At 29.1% G+C, this 16,423-nt stretch overlaps 1 protein-coding gene across 3 annotated transcripts in view; it reads left to right on the top strand.

Annotated features, from left to right (window-relative positions):
- LOC119601262 overlaps positions 1–16,423 on the top strand; it is an 89,966-nt gene that overhangs the window by 26,455 nt on the left and 47,088 nt on the right. For all 3 annotated transcript variants that reach the window (XM_037952089.1, XM_037952090.1, XM_037952091.1), the window contains exons 2-3: positions 1,817–3,842; positions 9,019–9,166. In XM_037952089.1, the coding sequence (XP_037808017.1) occupies positions 1,817–3,842; positions 9,019–9,166 (2,174 nt within the window). The remainder of the gene's footprint in view (positions 1–1,816; positions 3,843–9,018; positions 9,167–16,423) is intronic.

A 16,423-nucleotide genomic window follows, 5' to 3' on the forward strand; every position in this document is an offset into this window, starting at 1 on the left:
TGTATAAAGTAATAAATTGTAAAATAAAAAAATTAAATTCCAATTAATTTAGTTTTGGGAAAAATGCAGCTTTGGCCATACTGAACTTTTTTCGGGAGTATTTTCTTTCAACAATTTAATTTTTATAAAATTTTTTCCAAAAGAGGGGAAACAATTTCTTTTTTTTTTTCTTTTGCCTGGTTTGTTAATAAATTTTGTTTTAATTTTTTTATTTTCTTTCGCTATTAATGGCGTTGAAGTTTTACGTTATAATTTTTTTTTTTTTATTTTTTGATTTATGCTTGTCTTAAATGTTTAAAAGAAGAATATTTTACTGCATTTTAATGCGTTAAAATTTATTTACATGTCTTTATAATATTTCGCTTTTTCCGATTATAATATATATTTTTGGAAAAGGGAATTGTTGTTGTTAGTTTTATATGAAAATTTTTCAAAAATTTAAAGGCGTAAAATTGTCACAGATCATCAGTTGGTTGTTTGCATTTAGAGTGTTTAGGGAGTGTGTTTTTTCTATGGCTTGTTTTTAAATATTCTTTTGACAATTTATTTTTACGTGTTTAATGTTGAGAATTTGTTGTAGGAGTTTAAATTGTAGTGAAATTGGATATTTTTTTCTGAAGTGTTTTTTTTTTTTTTTTTTAAGAAAAGTAATAAAATTTATAGACTAGACTATAGACTAGACTAGACTAGACTATAGACTAGACTAGACTATAGACTAGACTATAGACTAGACTATAGACTAGACTATAGACTACACTATAGACTAGACTATAGACTATAGAATAGACTAGACTATAGACTAAACAATAGACTAGACTATAGACTAGACTAGAGTGCTAATGCCTGAGTCAATGTATATGTTCATTCGTGACGAATGTACTTTTTGCAATGCAAAGAATAAATAATTAATCGCCACTTAAGTGTCTCCAAGTAATCCGAAAGGTAGAAACTTGAAACTTGTTAATTAATTTTGCTTTTAATTAAACAATTTCTTTCGGAACACCACAGCTCTATTCAAGGAAGAACCTAATATAGATTCGGGTAACGAATATCAGTACTTGTGAGAACTACCGATGTCCTCACACGTTCTGCACGAAATTCAAAAAGTCAGCAACAACATTTTGTGTGCTGAAAACTTGCAGCAATATAAGTTAATAGCATTCTCTTTTTGGTACCACTGTCTTTTAGTCCCCAAAATGTTTGCAATTTCTGAAATTTAAAGCTAATTTTGCTATAAAATGTTTTATAGAAGATTTTATTTTTTCAGCAAAACTTTTTTCTTATGAAAACTTCCTTAAAAGTCTATAAATTTTGTCCAGGCCCATATTGTTGCTTCAATTTCCTTAATGTATTAAATTTATAATTTTCAGTTTAATTTTTGATATGACTTGAATTTATATAAGAGGAGAGGGGGAAATAAGAGATGGGGTATAGAATCAATTCTATAATGTTTAAGGTTATAGCTTATTAAGGCGCAAAATTCCTTACTTTAACAGAAAGAAATACAACCCCTGTTTTAAAACAAATTTTCTTGCACAGCTGTAGCAAAAAAATAAAAAAAGAAAAAAAAAAAAAGATTAAGAAATAATAATGACAGGGGGAACAACAATCAAATATTTTTACACGTTTCTGGGAACTGGAATGAAAAACGTTGCAAGTACATATATTTTTCATTTAAGTTTAAAATAAAGAGGAGTAGAGTATTTTTTTCCTCTTACAACATTTTTTAAGTTATTTATATTTAATGTCTTGGTGTGTCTTTTTGCAGTATTTTTTTAACACTCCGATTGTTTTTTATTTTCTTCTTTTATTTTAGAATTCAAAACACGCCACAACATCTTTGGAAGGAACGACAGCAACAACAACGATGACGGCAACACAAATGAGGGCGACATTAATATATTTAGCGCCTTTTTTGCAACCGTGTAAGAATGTTGTTACAAACACAACAGCAACAACAACGACACGAGCCCAGTCAAAAACATCTCAAAGTAAGGGTAATGAACAAGATATAGCAGCAACAACAACGACATCATCAACAACAACGGCAGCAGCGGCAATAGTATTACAGCAACAGACACATGTGGCCCGTAATCGTCTGAATAGCAGTCGTAATAATCATAATAATGCTATAAATTCGAATAGCACTAACATTAACAACAACAAAAACAACAACAGCAGTAGTAGTGGTAGTAGTAGCAGACCTTGTTGCAGTAATACTCCCAAACTGACTACACCAGCCAAGAGTTGTAGCCAACAGGAGGAGTGTGTTTGTAAAATGACTGGCATGAGTAGCAGTTGTAATAGTACTACTACTACAAGTAGTAGCAGCTGTTGTCATAATACTATGCAACAACAGCAACATGAACAAGAATTACAAGTTAGATCTGAATACCAGGAAGAAAAGCAGGTTAAGGAGCAAAATTTACAACAAAAGGATAAATATTATAAAAATTATGAAATGCCTGCCTTAGAGACCACAACAACGATAAAACCAACAACAACCACAACACTGCAATACGCCTCTAATAATAAAACAAGACAACAGCTACAACAACAGCAGCAGCAGAAAGAACACCTTAAAGAAGTTAGAGCCTCGTCATCAGCAACAACTTCTTCAACATCATTATCATCATCCTCTCTATCAACCTCATTTGTAAACTATGCGAACAATCGTAGTACAAAATATTTACGAGAACGTGGTCGTAGAAATCTACTACAATTACAACAACAGGAGCAGTCTCTGAAACAAAAAACACATGGTTCCATATTAAAACAACAACAACTACAACAACAACCACCACTTATGCAACAAACTGTGAGGCATGAAGTACTACAACTACAGCTAACAGAACAAGTAGATACAGAAAATCAACTACAACAACGAAACTTAACGTGTGGTCGTGGTCCTTACATTGCGAAGGACCATCACGGCACCAACCACATTAAAACTAACAACACGTCAGTGTTGTCAAGATGTCATTGTTTAAATTATAATCAACATAATAAAAATAATAATAACAGCAGCAAAATTATGCTCAGCAATGTCCAAGACTTGGCGGAGCAACAAACATATAAAAACCACATGAAAACTTTCATGTCCTCGAAAAACTGTGATGACCAGCTAGACAATGAACCAGACTATAATAATGTGAATGGAAACGAGGAGGCGGTGTATGATAATCACTTAGAAGCTGGAAATATTAAGGAAAATATTCTTTTAAGATTAAGCAAAACTCATCAGGACACGCAAACAGCTGAAGTAGAAGAAGAGGAAAAAGAAAATGAAGAAAATCTAGACAAGATAACACTTAAGAATTCCTATATTAATTATAAAGAATTATTATTTTATACAAATTCAAAAATCATTAAAACTAAAACACACTCTCCCTCACCAACAACCACAACTACAGAAACAGACACACAATCATGTTCTCCAACATCACAATCTTCATCATTATCATCATCTTCAATATTAACAAATCCTTCGTATACAACGATATTAAATAAGGAATGTAGGTGCTTTAAACAATATAAACGTGATACTATTGGCAGCGAATGTAATTTAGAACAAAAGAATTTGGATATAATTGGTGTGGGAGCAGCAACAACGTCATCGTCATCGTCATCTTTAACACTTAGTGATATTGTTGATTGTAAGATCATTACTGATGATGGCATTACCTTAGGTTCATCTTCATTATTTGGCAATTTGTGTCAATTGCTGTACGGCTGTTCCAATAACTTGAATAAAACTGTTGCGGTTTCAAAGTGGTTGTTTATGTGGCTGTTATTTATAATGCTGTCAACATCAGCTCATTGTTGGGCGGGACGTAATGATGGTAAGTTTTTTTCGATATAATTAACAAAACTGAAACTAAATAAGAACCGAAGTAAACCACTAGAACTGAACTAGAACTGAACTAGAACTAGAACTGAACTAGAACTGAACTAGAACTGAACTAGAACTGAACTAGAACTGAACTAGAACTGAACTAGAACTGAACTAGAACTGAACTAGAACTGAACTAGAACTGAACTAGAACTGAACTAGAACTGAACTAGAACTAGAACTGAACTAGAACTGAACTAGAACTGAAGAGAACTGAACTGGAACTGAACTAGAACTGAACTAGAACTGAACTAGAACTGAACTAGAACTGAACTAGAACTGAACTAGAACTGAACTAGAACTGAACTAGAACTGAACTAGAACTAGAACTGAACTAGAACTGAACTAGAACTGAACTAGAACTGAACTAGAACTGAACTAGAACTGAACTAGAACTGAACTAGAACTGAACTAGAACTGAACTAGAACTGAACTAGAACTGAACTAGAACTGAACTAGAACTGAACTAGAACTGAACTAGAACTGAACTAGAACTGAACTAGAACTGAACTAGAACTGAACTAGAACTGAACTAGAACTGAACTAGAACTGAACTAGAACTGAACTAGAACTGAACTAGAACTGAACTAGAACTGAACTAGAACTGAACTAGAACTGAACTAGAATGAACTAGAACTGAACTAGAACTGAACTAGAACTGAACTAGAATGAACTAGAACTGAACTAGAACTGAACTAGAACTGAACTAGAAACTGAACTAGAACTGAACTAGAACTGAACTAGAACTGAACTAGAACTGAACTAGAACTGACTGAACTGAACTAGAACTGAACTAGAACTGAACTAGAACTGAACTAGAACTGAACTAGAACTGAACTAGAACTGAACTAGAACTGAACTAGAACTGAACTAGAACTGAACTAGAACTGAACTAGAACTGAACTAGAACTGAACTAGAACTGAACTAGAACTGAACTAGAACGAACTAGAACTGAACTAGAACTGAACTAGAACTGAACTAGAACTGAACTAGAACTGAACTAGAACTGAACTAGAACTGAACTAGAACTGAACTAGAACTGAACTAGAACTGAACTAGAACTGAACTAGAACTGAACTAGAACTGAACTAGAACTGAACTAGAACTGAACTAGAACTGAACTAGAACTGAACTAGAACTGAACTAGAACTGACTAGAACTGAACTAGAACTGAACTAGAACTGAACTAGAACTGAACTAGAACTGAACTAGAACTGAACTAGAACTGAACTAGAACTGAACTAGAACTGAACTAGAACTGAACTAGAACTGAACTAGAACTGAACTAGAACTGAACTAGAACTGAACTAGAACTGAACTAGAACTGAACTAGAACTGAACTAGAACTGAACTAGAACTGAACTAGAACTGAACTAGAACTGAACTAGAACTGAACTAGAACTGAACTAGAACTGAACTAGAACTGAACTAGAACTGAACTAGAACTGAACTAGAACTGAACTAGAACTGAACTAGAACTGAACTAGAACTGAACTAGAACTGAACTAGAACTGAACTAGAACTGAACTAGAACTGAACTAGAACTGAACTAGAACTGAACTAGAACTGAACTAGAACTGAACTAGAATTGAACTAGAATTGAACTAGAACTGAACTAGAACTGAACTAGAACTGAACTAGAACTGAACTAAAACTGAACTAGAACTGAACTAGAACTTAACTAGAACTTAACTAGAACTGAACTAGAACTGAACTAGAACTTAACTAGAACTGAACTTGAACTGAACTAGATCTGAACTTTCTTGGAAATTAAAATTTTTTTTTGGCTGGACTTAGAATTAAGTTGTTAATTTTTTGCCTGCACTAGAACTGAACTAGAACTGAACTAAAACTGAACTAGAACTGAACTAGAACTGAACTAGAACTGAACTAGAACTTAACTAGAACTGAACTAGAACTGAACTAGAACTTAACTAGAACTGAACTAGAACTGAACTAGATCTGAACTTTCTTGGAAATTAAATTTTTTTTTTGGCTGGACTTAGAATTAAGTTGTTAATTTTTTGGCGTATTTTCCTAAACAAAAATACGAAATTTTTTAGTTTTAATTATCTAAACATTCTCAATATCTATTTCAGTTTCTTTAAGGATTTAAATTCCTTAAAATCCCTTTAATTTTAAATTGAATATCACAAAGTTCTAAGGCTTCTTGCCTTTATCGTCCGCTTTTAATGTTAAATTTAATGTATGTCATCAAAATGTCCCATTATAGTAATTGAAATTTCCCTTAATAGTCATGGAAATTTCCAACTATTGCTCATTTGCTTTTTAATACTGTACAGCGCGGTAGGGGGTTGGGTTTATATACATTCACATGTGTATAAAGGAATAATTAAGTCATTGACATAAGGATTTCAAAAGGAAAGGCGAAATTAAGAAAAACTAATTAGTAAAATAAAACTTAAAGATTTTATTACATAAAAAGGAATAACTAAAATTTTAGTTAGGTATTAAACTTTCGGTAAAAATTCTATTTAAATTTGAATGTAGATTTATTATAAAATATTAATGACAATTCTGTAATTCATACAATTGTAGGTTATAGAAGATTTGTAATTATGAATCCACTAGAAATATTTTATTTTTTAAATACTTTTTACTATACATAATTTCATTTTTATAAAAATGTACCAAAAATTTAGTTTTTCATTAGCAATCGTTTATAGAAAAACAAATCAAAATTTTTTAAAATTTTGCTATTGTTTACTTGTTAAAATCAAATCGTTAAATCGTAACATAATAACATTATGTTTGTGACATAAATAAATTTCCACAAAACACATACAAACACTACTCCCTCATTTAATTTTAATTAAAATTGAAAAGAGTGAATAAAAAATGTCAACCCTCCTCTAATGACAATGTGTTTGGTCAGCTGAATAAAAAAACACAGCAACAATAAAAATCTAATAAAAATAAATTTAAATAATGACGTCACATTAAATTGTTAAATTTATGACCAAAAATAACAAATAAATAAACAGAATTTACAAATGCATACAAAAATTCCCATTAATGAACCAATAATAATGACAACAACAACAACAATAGAAAAAAATACTTATTAAATGTTATTATTTTCTCATACACTTCAACACTTCTAAGAGACAACAACAACAACAGCAATTAGAAAATAAAAAATATGTATTGTAAGTACATAATAATTAAAGAAGAGGAGTGACAATCCTCTCAGCCCTCTTAATGTACATATAAAAAATAGAAAAAACAGTAGTCAATAGTACTAAACAATTGTTTCTCAAATAAAACTAATGTAAAGCCAAAAAGAACCAAAACAAACCACCTTGTCAGCACCCATTCTTAAACATATGTACACAAACACATTAACATACATACTCTATATGTGTGTGTGACTTCCTTTTTATGAATGTGAACTTATAATTTTTTTTAGAAAAAATGTCAGTACAAAAGAATGGTGTGAACATAATGAATATAATGGCTGTTGGTGGTGGTCACCCTCCTTCTCTCTTAGTTGTTCTTGGTCTCTCAATTAATATGTAAGAAATTAATGTTGGTTTCTTTGGTTTGTTTTCTTTTTAGTATTAAAAATTTAAACATTCCTTTAATATTGTAAAGTAAAAAAGTTGTACAAATGTGTTAAAAAAGAACTGATATTTAAATTTTTATTGCTTTTTTCCCTTCCGGTCGTTTTCGTTTTTTTCTTTTGAGGGAGAATATGTGTGTGTCTCTTGCTTTTCACAAAAATACTTTTTTTGTAAATTTTTTAATACGTTCTTTTTAGCAGGAGTTTTTGTGGGTCTTTATTAAGAGGTCAGAGTTTTGAAAGAACTTGTTTTAATGTTCTAGTTCAGTTCTAGTTGAGTTCTAGTTCGGTTCTAGTTCAGTTCTAGTTCAGTTCTAGTTCAGTTCTAGTTCAGTTCTAGTTCAGTTCTAGTTCAGTTCTAGTTCAGTTCTAGTTCAGTTCTAGTTCAGTTCTAGTCCAGTTCTAGTTCAGTAGTTCTAGTTCAGTTCTAGTTCAGTTCTAGTTCAGTTCTAGTTCAGTTCTAGTTCAGTTCTAGTTCAGTTCTAGGTCAGTTCTAGTCAGTTCTCGTTCAGTTCTAGTCAGTTCTAGTTCAGTTCTAGTTCAGTTCTAGTTCAGTTCTAGTTCAGTTCTAGTTCAGTTCAGTTCTAGTTCAGTTCTAGTTCAGTTCTAGTTCAGTTCTAGTTCAGTTCTAGTTCAGTTCTAGTTCAGTTCTAGTTCAGTTCTAGTTCAGTTCTAGTTCAGTTCTAGTTCAGTTCTAGTTCAGTTCTAGTTCAGTTCTAGTTCAGTTCTAGTTCAGTTCTAGTTCAGTTCTAGTTCAGTTCTAGTTCAGTTCTAGTTCAGTTCTAGTTCAGTTCTAGTTCAGTTCTAGTTCAGTTCTAGTTCAGTTCTAGTTCAGTTCTAGTTCAGTTCTAGTTCAGTTCTAGTTCAGTTCTAGTTCAGTTCTAGTTCAGTTCTAGTTCAGTTCTAGTTCAGTTCTAGTTCTAGTTCAGTTCTAGTTCAGTTCTAGTTCAGTTCTAGTTCAGTTCTAGTTCAGTTCTAGTTCAGTTCTAGTTCAGTTCTAGTTCAGTTCTAGTTCAGTTCTAGTTCAGTTCTAGTTCAGTTCTAGTTCAGTTCTAGTTCAGTTCTAGTTCAGTTCTAGTTCAGTTCAGTTCAGTTCTAGTTCAGTTCTAGTTCAGTTCTAGTTCAGTTCTAGTTCAGTTCTAGTTCAGTTCCAGTTCAGTTCTTATTCATTTTAAATGACTTAAGTTAAAAAAGAATTCTGCCTTTCAAAACTCTGCACTCACATATGAAAATTTTAGAAGCACAAACAAAAAACCAAATAAAACACTTGAAGGTCATTTCGTTGAAATCTACATATCTTTTTTCATACAATAATAAAAAGTGTGTTGTTGTGTTAAGATTAAAGTTGAGGACATTAAAATTGTTGGTGGAGAAGAAAGAGGGCGGGAAGAAAATAATATTAAATTAAAATGCCACAAATCTTAATGTTTACAACAATGTTCCTCTGTGTTATTTTATTTAAATTTCGTATTAAAATTCATTGTATTCAAATAATAAAAAAATCTCATGTGTTTAATTTTCTTTTATTTACATATTTTTTAGTGCCCACCAATTGTACATTTCCTGCCCGCTGGGAGGGCTCTTGGTTCCTATCGGGCTATCAACAATCTATACACATTAAAGGTTCCCAATTTAGTTATAGGGGAAGATGTGCTGCTTCGGATGGTAACAAATATTTAATTGTGGACGAGTAAGTTTTCCATTTTCTTTTACATTATTTTAATACATATTTATTACCCTCACTTGGTGTATATGAAAGAAAATATACACAAAACATACATATTTTATTACATTTACTTAGTTAATTTAATTAACTAAATCACTAACTATAATACTAACTAACTAACTTATTTAACATATATTTGGTGATTTTAAGAAATATTTATTTATTTATTACCCGCCCCTTAAATTTTAAATTGAAGGAAAGAAAGTCTTTAAGTATTTGAAATTAATACGTGGGTTTATTTTGGGGTGCTAAAGATTTATGTATGTATGTGTTTATTTGAAGAAAATGTAAAAGTGTTTTAATTAAATTATTTCAATTTGTTTTGAGAATTTAAATTTATTTGGAAAATTTGTTTGAAACATATTTCTGGATGAGTTTGAGAGAAACAAAACTTTCAATCGAGTTTCAAAACCTCTTACTAAAACGATTTCACGGGAGCAGATTCCCAGTGCAAGCGAAAGTACATTTTGATTTTAATCGGGTGGAATACCATTATTTTATTTTTAATCCGTAAATACTGTCCGTAGTCCACATGACTTTACCGATAGATGAAGAGAAACTTTCCTTTAAAAAATATCACCACAACTTTTGAAGTTGTTTTTATATTCTATTTGGAATGTGTTGATCAATCTGTAAATTCGAAATTTTACTAGAAATTTTAAATTTTTCTAGAAATTTCAATAAAAATACAAAATTTTACTTCAAATTAAAATTTCACTGGAAATTCAAAATTTTCTACAAATTCAAAATTTCACCAGAAATTTTGAAATATTCTATTAACTTTAAATTTCACTAGACAGTCGACATTTCATTAGAAATACGAAATTTCACTAGAAATTCTAAATTTCACTAAAAATTCGAAATCACTAGAATTCGAAAAGTGAAAAGAAATTTCACTAACAATTTAAAAATTTCATAAAATTTCACTAGACATTCGACATTTCACAAAAATACAAAATTTCACTAAAACTTCGAAATTTCTTGAACAATTCGTAAAATTCGAAAAATCAAAAAATTCGAAATTTTTATAAAAATTTTAAAATTCACTACGAACTCGAAATTTTACTAACAATCCTAAAAGTCACTGGAAATTTAAAATTTCACTAAACAACCCGAAATTTTATTAGAAATACGAAATTTTAATAAAATTTCAGAATTTTACTAGAAATACAAAATATCAGACGAAACTCAAAATTTCAGTAGAAATTAGACATTTCACTAAAAAATCCAAAATTTCACGAAAATTCGAAAAATTACCAAAAATTAGAAATTTCTCTAGATATTCGAAATTGTACTAGAAATACGAAATTTTAATAAAAATTCCAAGTTTTATTAGAAATTCTTCTTAAAATTTTTATAAAAATTCGAAATTTTACTAAAAATTCGAAAAATCACTAGAAATTCAAAATTTCATAAGAAATTTGAAATATAACTAGGAATTCAAAATTTCAATAGGAATTCAAAATTTCTCTAGAAATTTGAAATTTGACTAATATTTCTCTAAAAATACGAATTTGTAGTGAAAAATCACGAAATTTTAAATGAAATTAAAAATTTTACTAGAAATTGAATTGGAAAAATACGAAACTAACGAATTACCTTTTTAAAAATCCCTATTTTAAAACTACTTTTTAAGTTTGAAATACATTTTGTTGAAAACGCAATTACATTTTCCTCTTAAACTCGTAAACTTTTCACCCTCAACCTCAACCTCAACCTACGTAATATGGTAATTAATTTATAATTTTCATTTTTCTGCCATAAGTCTCATTTATATTTATTAAGTTCTACTTTTTTTTGGTCCAAACTAGTCATTTATTTATTACGTTTTTTTTTTAAACTCATTTAAAAATCATTGAAAATACCTTTTAAATAAATTGCTAGTGAATAATTAATTAAAATATCTGTAAGCAAACAAACAAACTAGACTCGTAATAAACTAAATAAACAAACAAATAAATATATTTAAACAGGAAAAAAATTAGGTACTTCATTTGCATATAGAAAACATGTATCAATATCCTTATTACCCAATACTTTACATTTACAGACAGAAAGACAAACAAAAAAACATTCATGAATTTTCAAATTAAAATAAAAAAAAAATGCTAACAGAAGCAAGCTTCTTACAAAAAACAAGAACACACAAAATATCATTTATTTATAAAAAAATAAAATATAAACGAACTAAACTAAATTTTAAGAAAAAAAACTCAACTACTTTTTACAAAAAAATGAGGTAAGCTGTAAAAAAAGAAAAACTACACAAAACAAATATTTAGCAAAAAAGTGTAATGAATTGAAATGGACACAACAAAAATTCTCTAGAGTTCTACTCCAAATTTTACAGGATATGTTGTTATATTTATACATACAAACATACACTTGTACTACAATATGCTTATACAAATTTAAACTTTTGTTTAACTAAAGTTTAACTTTAAACATACACAAAATATACATACATCTAACAACTATCTCTAACACATACACATTTTTTTTCTCCAAAACTTGCAAAATACTTAAATTAAACTAGAAAAAAAAAGAAAATAAACAAAAAAATAAAAATATATTTACGAGTAAGAAGAAGAAAAAAAAACTTCTAAAATCATCATACATATCTGTTGAAATAAAGAAGGAAGTTTTCTAAAAAAAAATACAAAAAGAAAAAATCTCTAAAATCTGCTACCACTATTTGTATGTAGTTTGTTTAGAGGTTTTAACATCCCAGCCATGCATACTATACTCCATTAAAATACAACCATGATTGGTTGCAGTCGCAGTACAACCAATAATGTTTGTTGTCGTGGTGTATCTGAGATGGTCTTCATTTTTTATGATTTTTTTTCGTTAATTTTTTTATTTTTCTTCCTTTTTTACATTTTTTTTTTATTTTAGAAGGATTAAATCAGGGTTCGGATTTGTGGGATTTGTTTAGAGTAAGGAACAGGATGCAAAAGTTTTTTTCAATTATACAATTTTAAAGTTACGTCCATTCTGTTAACTCTAACACCCAGATTTAATGTCTTCCAATGGGTTGTAATAACATAAAGGCCCGTTATTCATTAGGAAGTCTATATGATGTCCTAATCTGCGCTATAAAGTCTAAACTGTTATTTTTTGTATAAGATCGGATAGTGAGTTTCCTCTATAACTAGCACTTGACATAAAATTATTTCACAAGTAAAACCTTAGTTGCCACTCTAAGGCCCATTATCATAATCTCTGGTTAACGTCTAAACCCTAGATATTCAGCCGATTTTTACTTTTTCGAATTTTCATCGGCTGTTCTTTCCAATTTGCCATAGATTTGGGAAGTTACATTTGTCTTGATTCTATTTCTAAGAGTATATCATAATTTTATTGGATTTTCTATATTCGACATCTAATGACAAATGTACATCGAGATGCAAATGTTGTCCCATTGTGACTGATTCTGAAATATTTGGAAACATAAAGCTTCACTGCTCTCCGATACAGAGTTCAGTAGCAAATTTCATGAGTGCTCCGATTTATATGTACGTCTAACCTGAACACATTTTCGTTTTCAAAAGCCAGGAAATATCCTGATTTTAAGACAATAGTTCTTGATTCTATTTTTATTTATCTGGAATCCGTTTCTGTTTAAATATTAAGTCTCTATTCTTGAAATATATTCTGCTTTAAGGAAATAAGTTGTTGATTCCAATTCGAGCAGTAATATAGCTTTAGAAGTTCGATTTCAAGAAACTTTTAACGATTTATTTGTACAATAAACATCAATTCTCCAGTTAATGCAGAAACAAAGTTTCCAATGATATAATTCCCCGATTTAAGAGGAGCCAAAAAGCTCTCTGTTTAATAGCCTTATCCTCAAAGTGAAAAGTGTACAAATATTCGGGTTTTCATTATAGTAAATGCAACAGAAACAAAGTTTACAATGATATAACACCCCGATTTAAGAGGAGCCAAAAAGTTCTCTGTTTAGTATCCTTATTCTCAGAGTGAAAAGTGTACAAATATTCGGGTTTTCATATTAGTAAACGCAATTATAAAAGTTGCAAAAACAAAGTGTCTTGGATCCAAAAAGGAACCAGAAAGGTCTCCGCTATATAGTTTACGAATGATCTGATATACTTGTATAAGCTTCAATGAAGGAATTTTCCATTATCCTTGTCATCGAGTTTAGCAGTTCATGGATTTAATAGATACATTGGATTATAATTTATCACATTGATCCCTCTGAAATCCACAATATATCCGTCAAAGTTCCGCATAATCGATCTATACCATAAGAAAATAAAGTGACAGCGAAGCTCTTTTAGCTGATTACTATTGAACTTGATCATCTTTAAACCTAATAGGATCCATTTGATATTCACAATAAATGCACCAAATCGGGCAAAAATATACAACAAATAAATATCGATTTGACCGCTTTAAAGTACCGCAGCAGATCTTATGAGATCTTGTTGAAGTTATGACTTTAGTGGATTATTTAATCAGTTCTTGCAAATATGAAATTTTTAACTATGAGATTTTACTGTCATCCAGAATGGTTGTGACCTAAGGCCAAATAATCGAATGACTCGTCTAGATAGCGCCTATATCTCTGAGAATGGTTTCTTAAATGGCAAGTTGTTTGTAATTAAGATCTAAAAAATATCGCAGATAAAGTTGTATAAAATATTGTGCGTTGACCGAAATTCAAAAATCTGCCTGCGTTATGTTAATTATGATAAATGTCAGAACTGTTGCAAGGTACAGTGTCACCAAGTATCTTTAAGTTAAGTTAAGAGCGACTTTCGGTGGATCCTTTGATCCTATATTAGTAAAATATTTATTGTATAAAGTGGATCACTGTATAATTATGAGGCCTGACAGCCTGTTATCTTAGATCACTTATCATGTATGGCGACCACATTTGGATATCTTTCGTCATCTCCTTGAAAGTTAAACCACATTCGTGTAAAAACGAAAACTGGTTTAATTGATTATTCAACAATTGACCATCTCTTAACCGCAACTAGTTTCCAAAATTACTAAGATTATAAACAATAAAACGATAACGATATTCAAAAACTTTTCAACACGAAATTCCACTTAGAAGTATTATAGTAAAAGAAAATTACTCAAAAATATAGTTTAACATTGTATTTGTTATTATCCTTTAAGGATATATGAACGCCTCTCTCTCTCGCTTATTCACTGTGTGGTTGCTTGTTTAATCGAGTGTTCTCATAAACTTTGATTACAATTAAACGGAAACTCTTAACCCACAAATCATTGAGCGTTTAACTTTGATCCGTACCCTGATTTTAATTCATTTCCTTTAAGTTTTTCGTTGTTGTTGTTGCTGTTGCTTTCATTATAGTTTTTCCTTTTTATATAAAAATTTTAGTTTTTTTTTAATGATGATGACTCTTTACCTCCACTAACAACAACAACTACAATATGTATTTAATGATGGTTTAATATACATATTTATATATATTTTAGTTTTTTTCTTCTTCTTCTTCTACTACTTGATTTTCATTTCTCAGTTTAATTTCTTATTTTTTTATGTGTATAGAGACGTATGTTGTATTTTTTTATAAATAAATATACTACTACATACATACATATAATAATACATATAAAAGGAAGAAAAATTAAAATTCCTAGTAAAAATCTTAAAAGTTTGCGTGTTTTTCTGTGCTTACCATTTAAATAAAAAAACTACAAAAAACTATAAAAAAATGAAATTTAATTTTTCAGTTTTACTTAAATTTTTTTATGAATATTTTTCCTGCAATTTCACTCATTTCATTTCGTTAATACTTCAACGATTTTTGTAGGTTTTTTTTTTTAATGAAATGTTGAAAAAAAAGAAATAAAACTTTTTTTTTTAGTTTTGAGTTTTTTTTTAAGTATTTTGTTTATTCGTGTTTTATTTTTCAAAACTCATTTAGTTTCTTTTTCTTTAATTTAAGATTTAATGAATTATCGTTTTTACCTAAACTACTTTTATTCTGACTTATAAAACATAAATTTATATGAAAACTCAAAATTTATGTGAAACAAAAAATGCCCTTTAAATAAATAGTATTTAATAAAAAAATATTTTTTTTATTTATAATTTGTTTAATGAATGTTTTATATAAAATACAAGTTTTTGTTATTAAACTCTCAGCTTTTTTATTAAGTAAACAAATTAAATTTATTATTTTAAAAATCATTAAAAAAAGAAAATCTTTTAACATTTTAAGTTGTAGCTGAAATGTGTTTTTTTTTTGGTTTTTATATTTATAACTATAAAACTAAATAATATTTTTTTTCTATGTATTTGTTGTAAATCATTTATAATTATAAAAAAAGTTTTTCTTTAAAATTACTGGAAATAAAGTTTATTTCCCATATAAAAAAATGACTGGTTCCTTTATATTTAGCTGTCGTTTATTTTTGGAGTTTAGTTTTTTCCATTTGTCAGAAATATTTTTTTTTATTATTTTTAACTGTTTTATTGGTTTAATTTTAATTGTATTTTTATAAGGGTTATAAATATTTTGTTTAAAAATCATACTTCAACAAAATAATTATTTATATTAAATCATTTTCATTATATAATTAGGAAAACTATGAAGGAAATCTTAAGATTTTTGCAAAATATTTTGGTTAAGAAGTTGTACCTAACAGTTCCTAACTAAGAATTCTTAAGATTTATTCGATACTCAATATATCTTAGACAGTTGAGATATCATCCTTTCAGTAAGTTATTAAAAAAAGGTTCTCAATACTAGACCTTTGACATAATTAAACTAAATTTTAATCGTTTAATCTTGAAAATTTTCCCACTTCTTCCATTTAAAATTATCTACTTAAGATCTCATGACATCAATAAAGATTTTCGTATGGATCCCCCATTAGTGGTGATGTGATTATTTCAATTTCGATCTTGGTCATATTTTTAAAAAATTTAAAGAAGTTTCAAGTTTTTGAACCCTCAGAAGTCAATTCTTGACTTTACAGGGCATTCTTTGTTCTGAACTTCATTACAGAGCTAATGATCTAATTCACATGATTACGATTTGTAATCTCAGACTTCTGAAATGTCGGGCGATTCTAAGATATTTTCTTAATAAGATAGCATTAACTCAAACGGAAAACATTTCGGAAAGTCTCGGCATGTTTTTGTTTTGGACATATACGATATATCGAAAGCAAAACCTTTCATAATCGAATTATCCCACATCGTGGCTATAT

This window comes from Lucilia sericata, unplaced genomic scaffold (assembly GCF_015586225.1).
Source record: "Lucilia sericata isolate MDLA Ls3-8-SP2 unplaced genomic scaffold, ASM1558622v1 Contig000153F_arrow, whole genome shotgun sequence".
Taxonomy (NCBI): Eukaryota; Metazoa; Arthropoda; class Insecta; order Diptera; family Calliphoridae; genus Lucilia; species Lucilia sericata.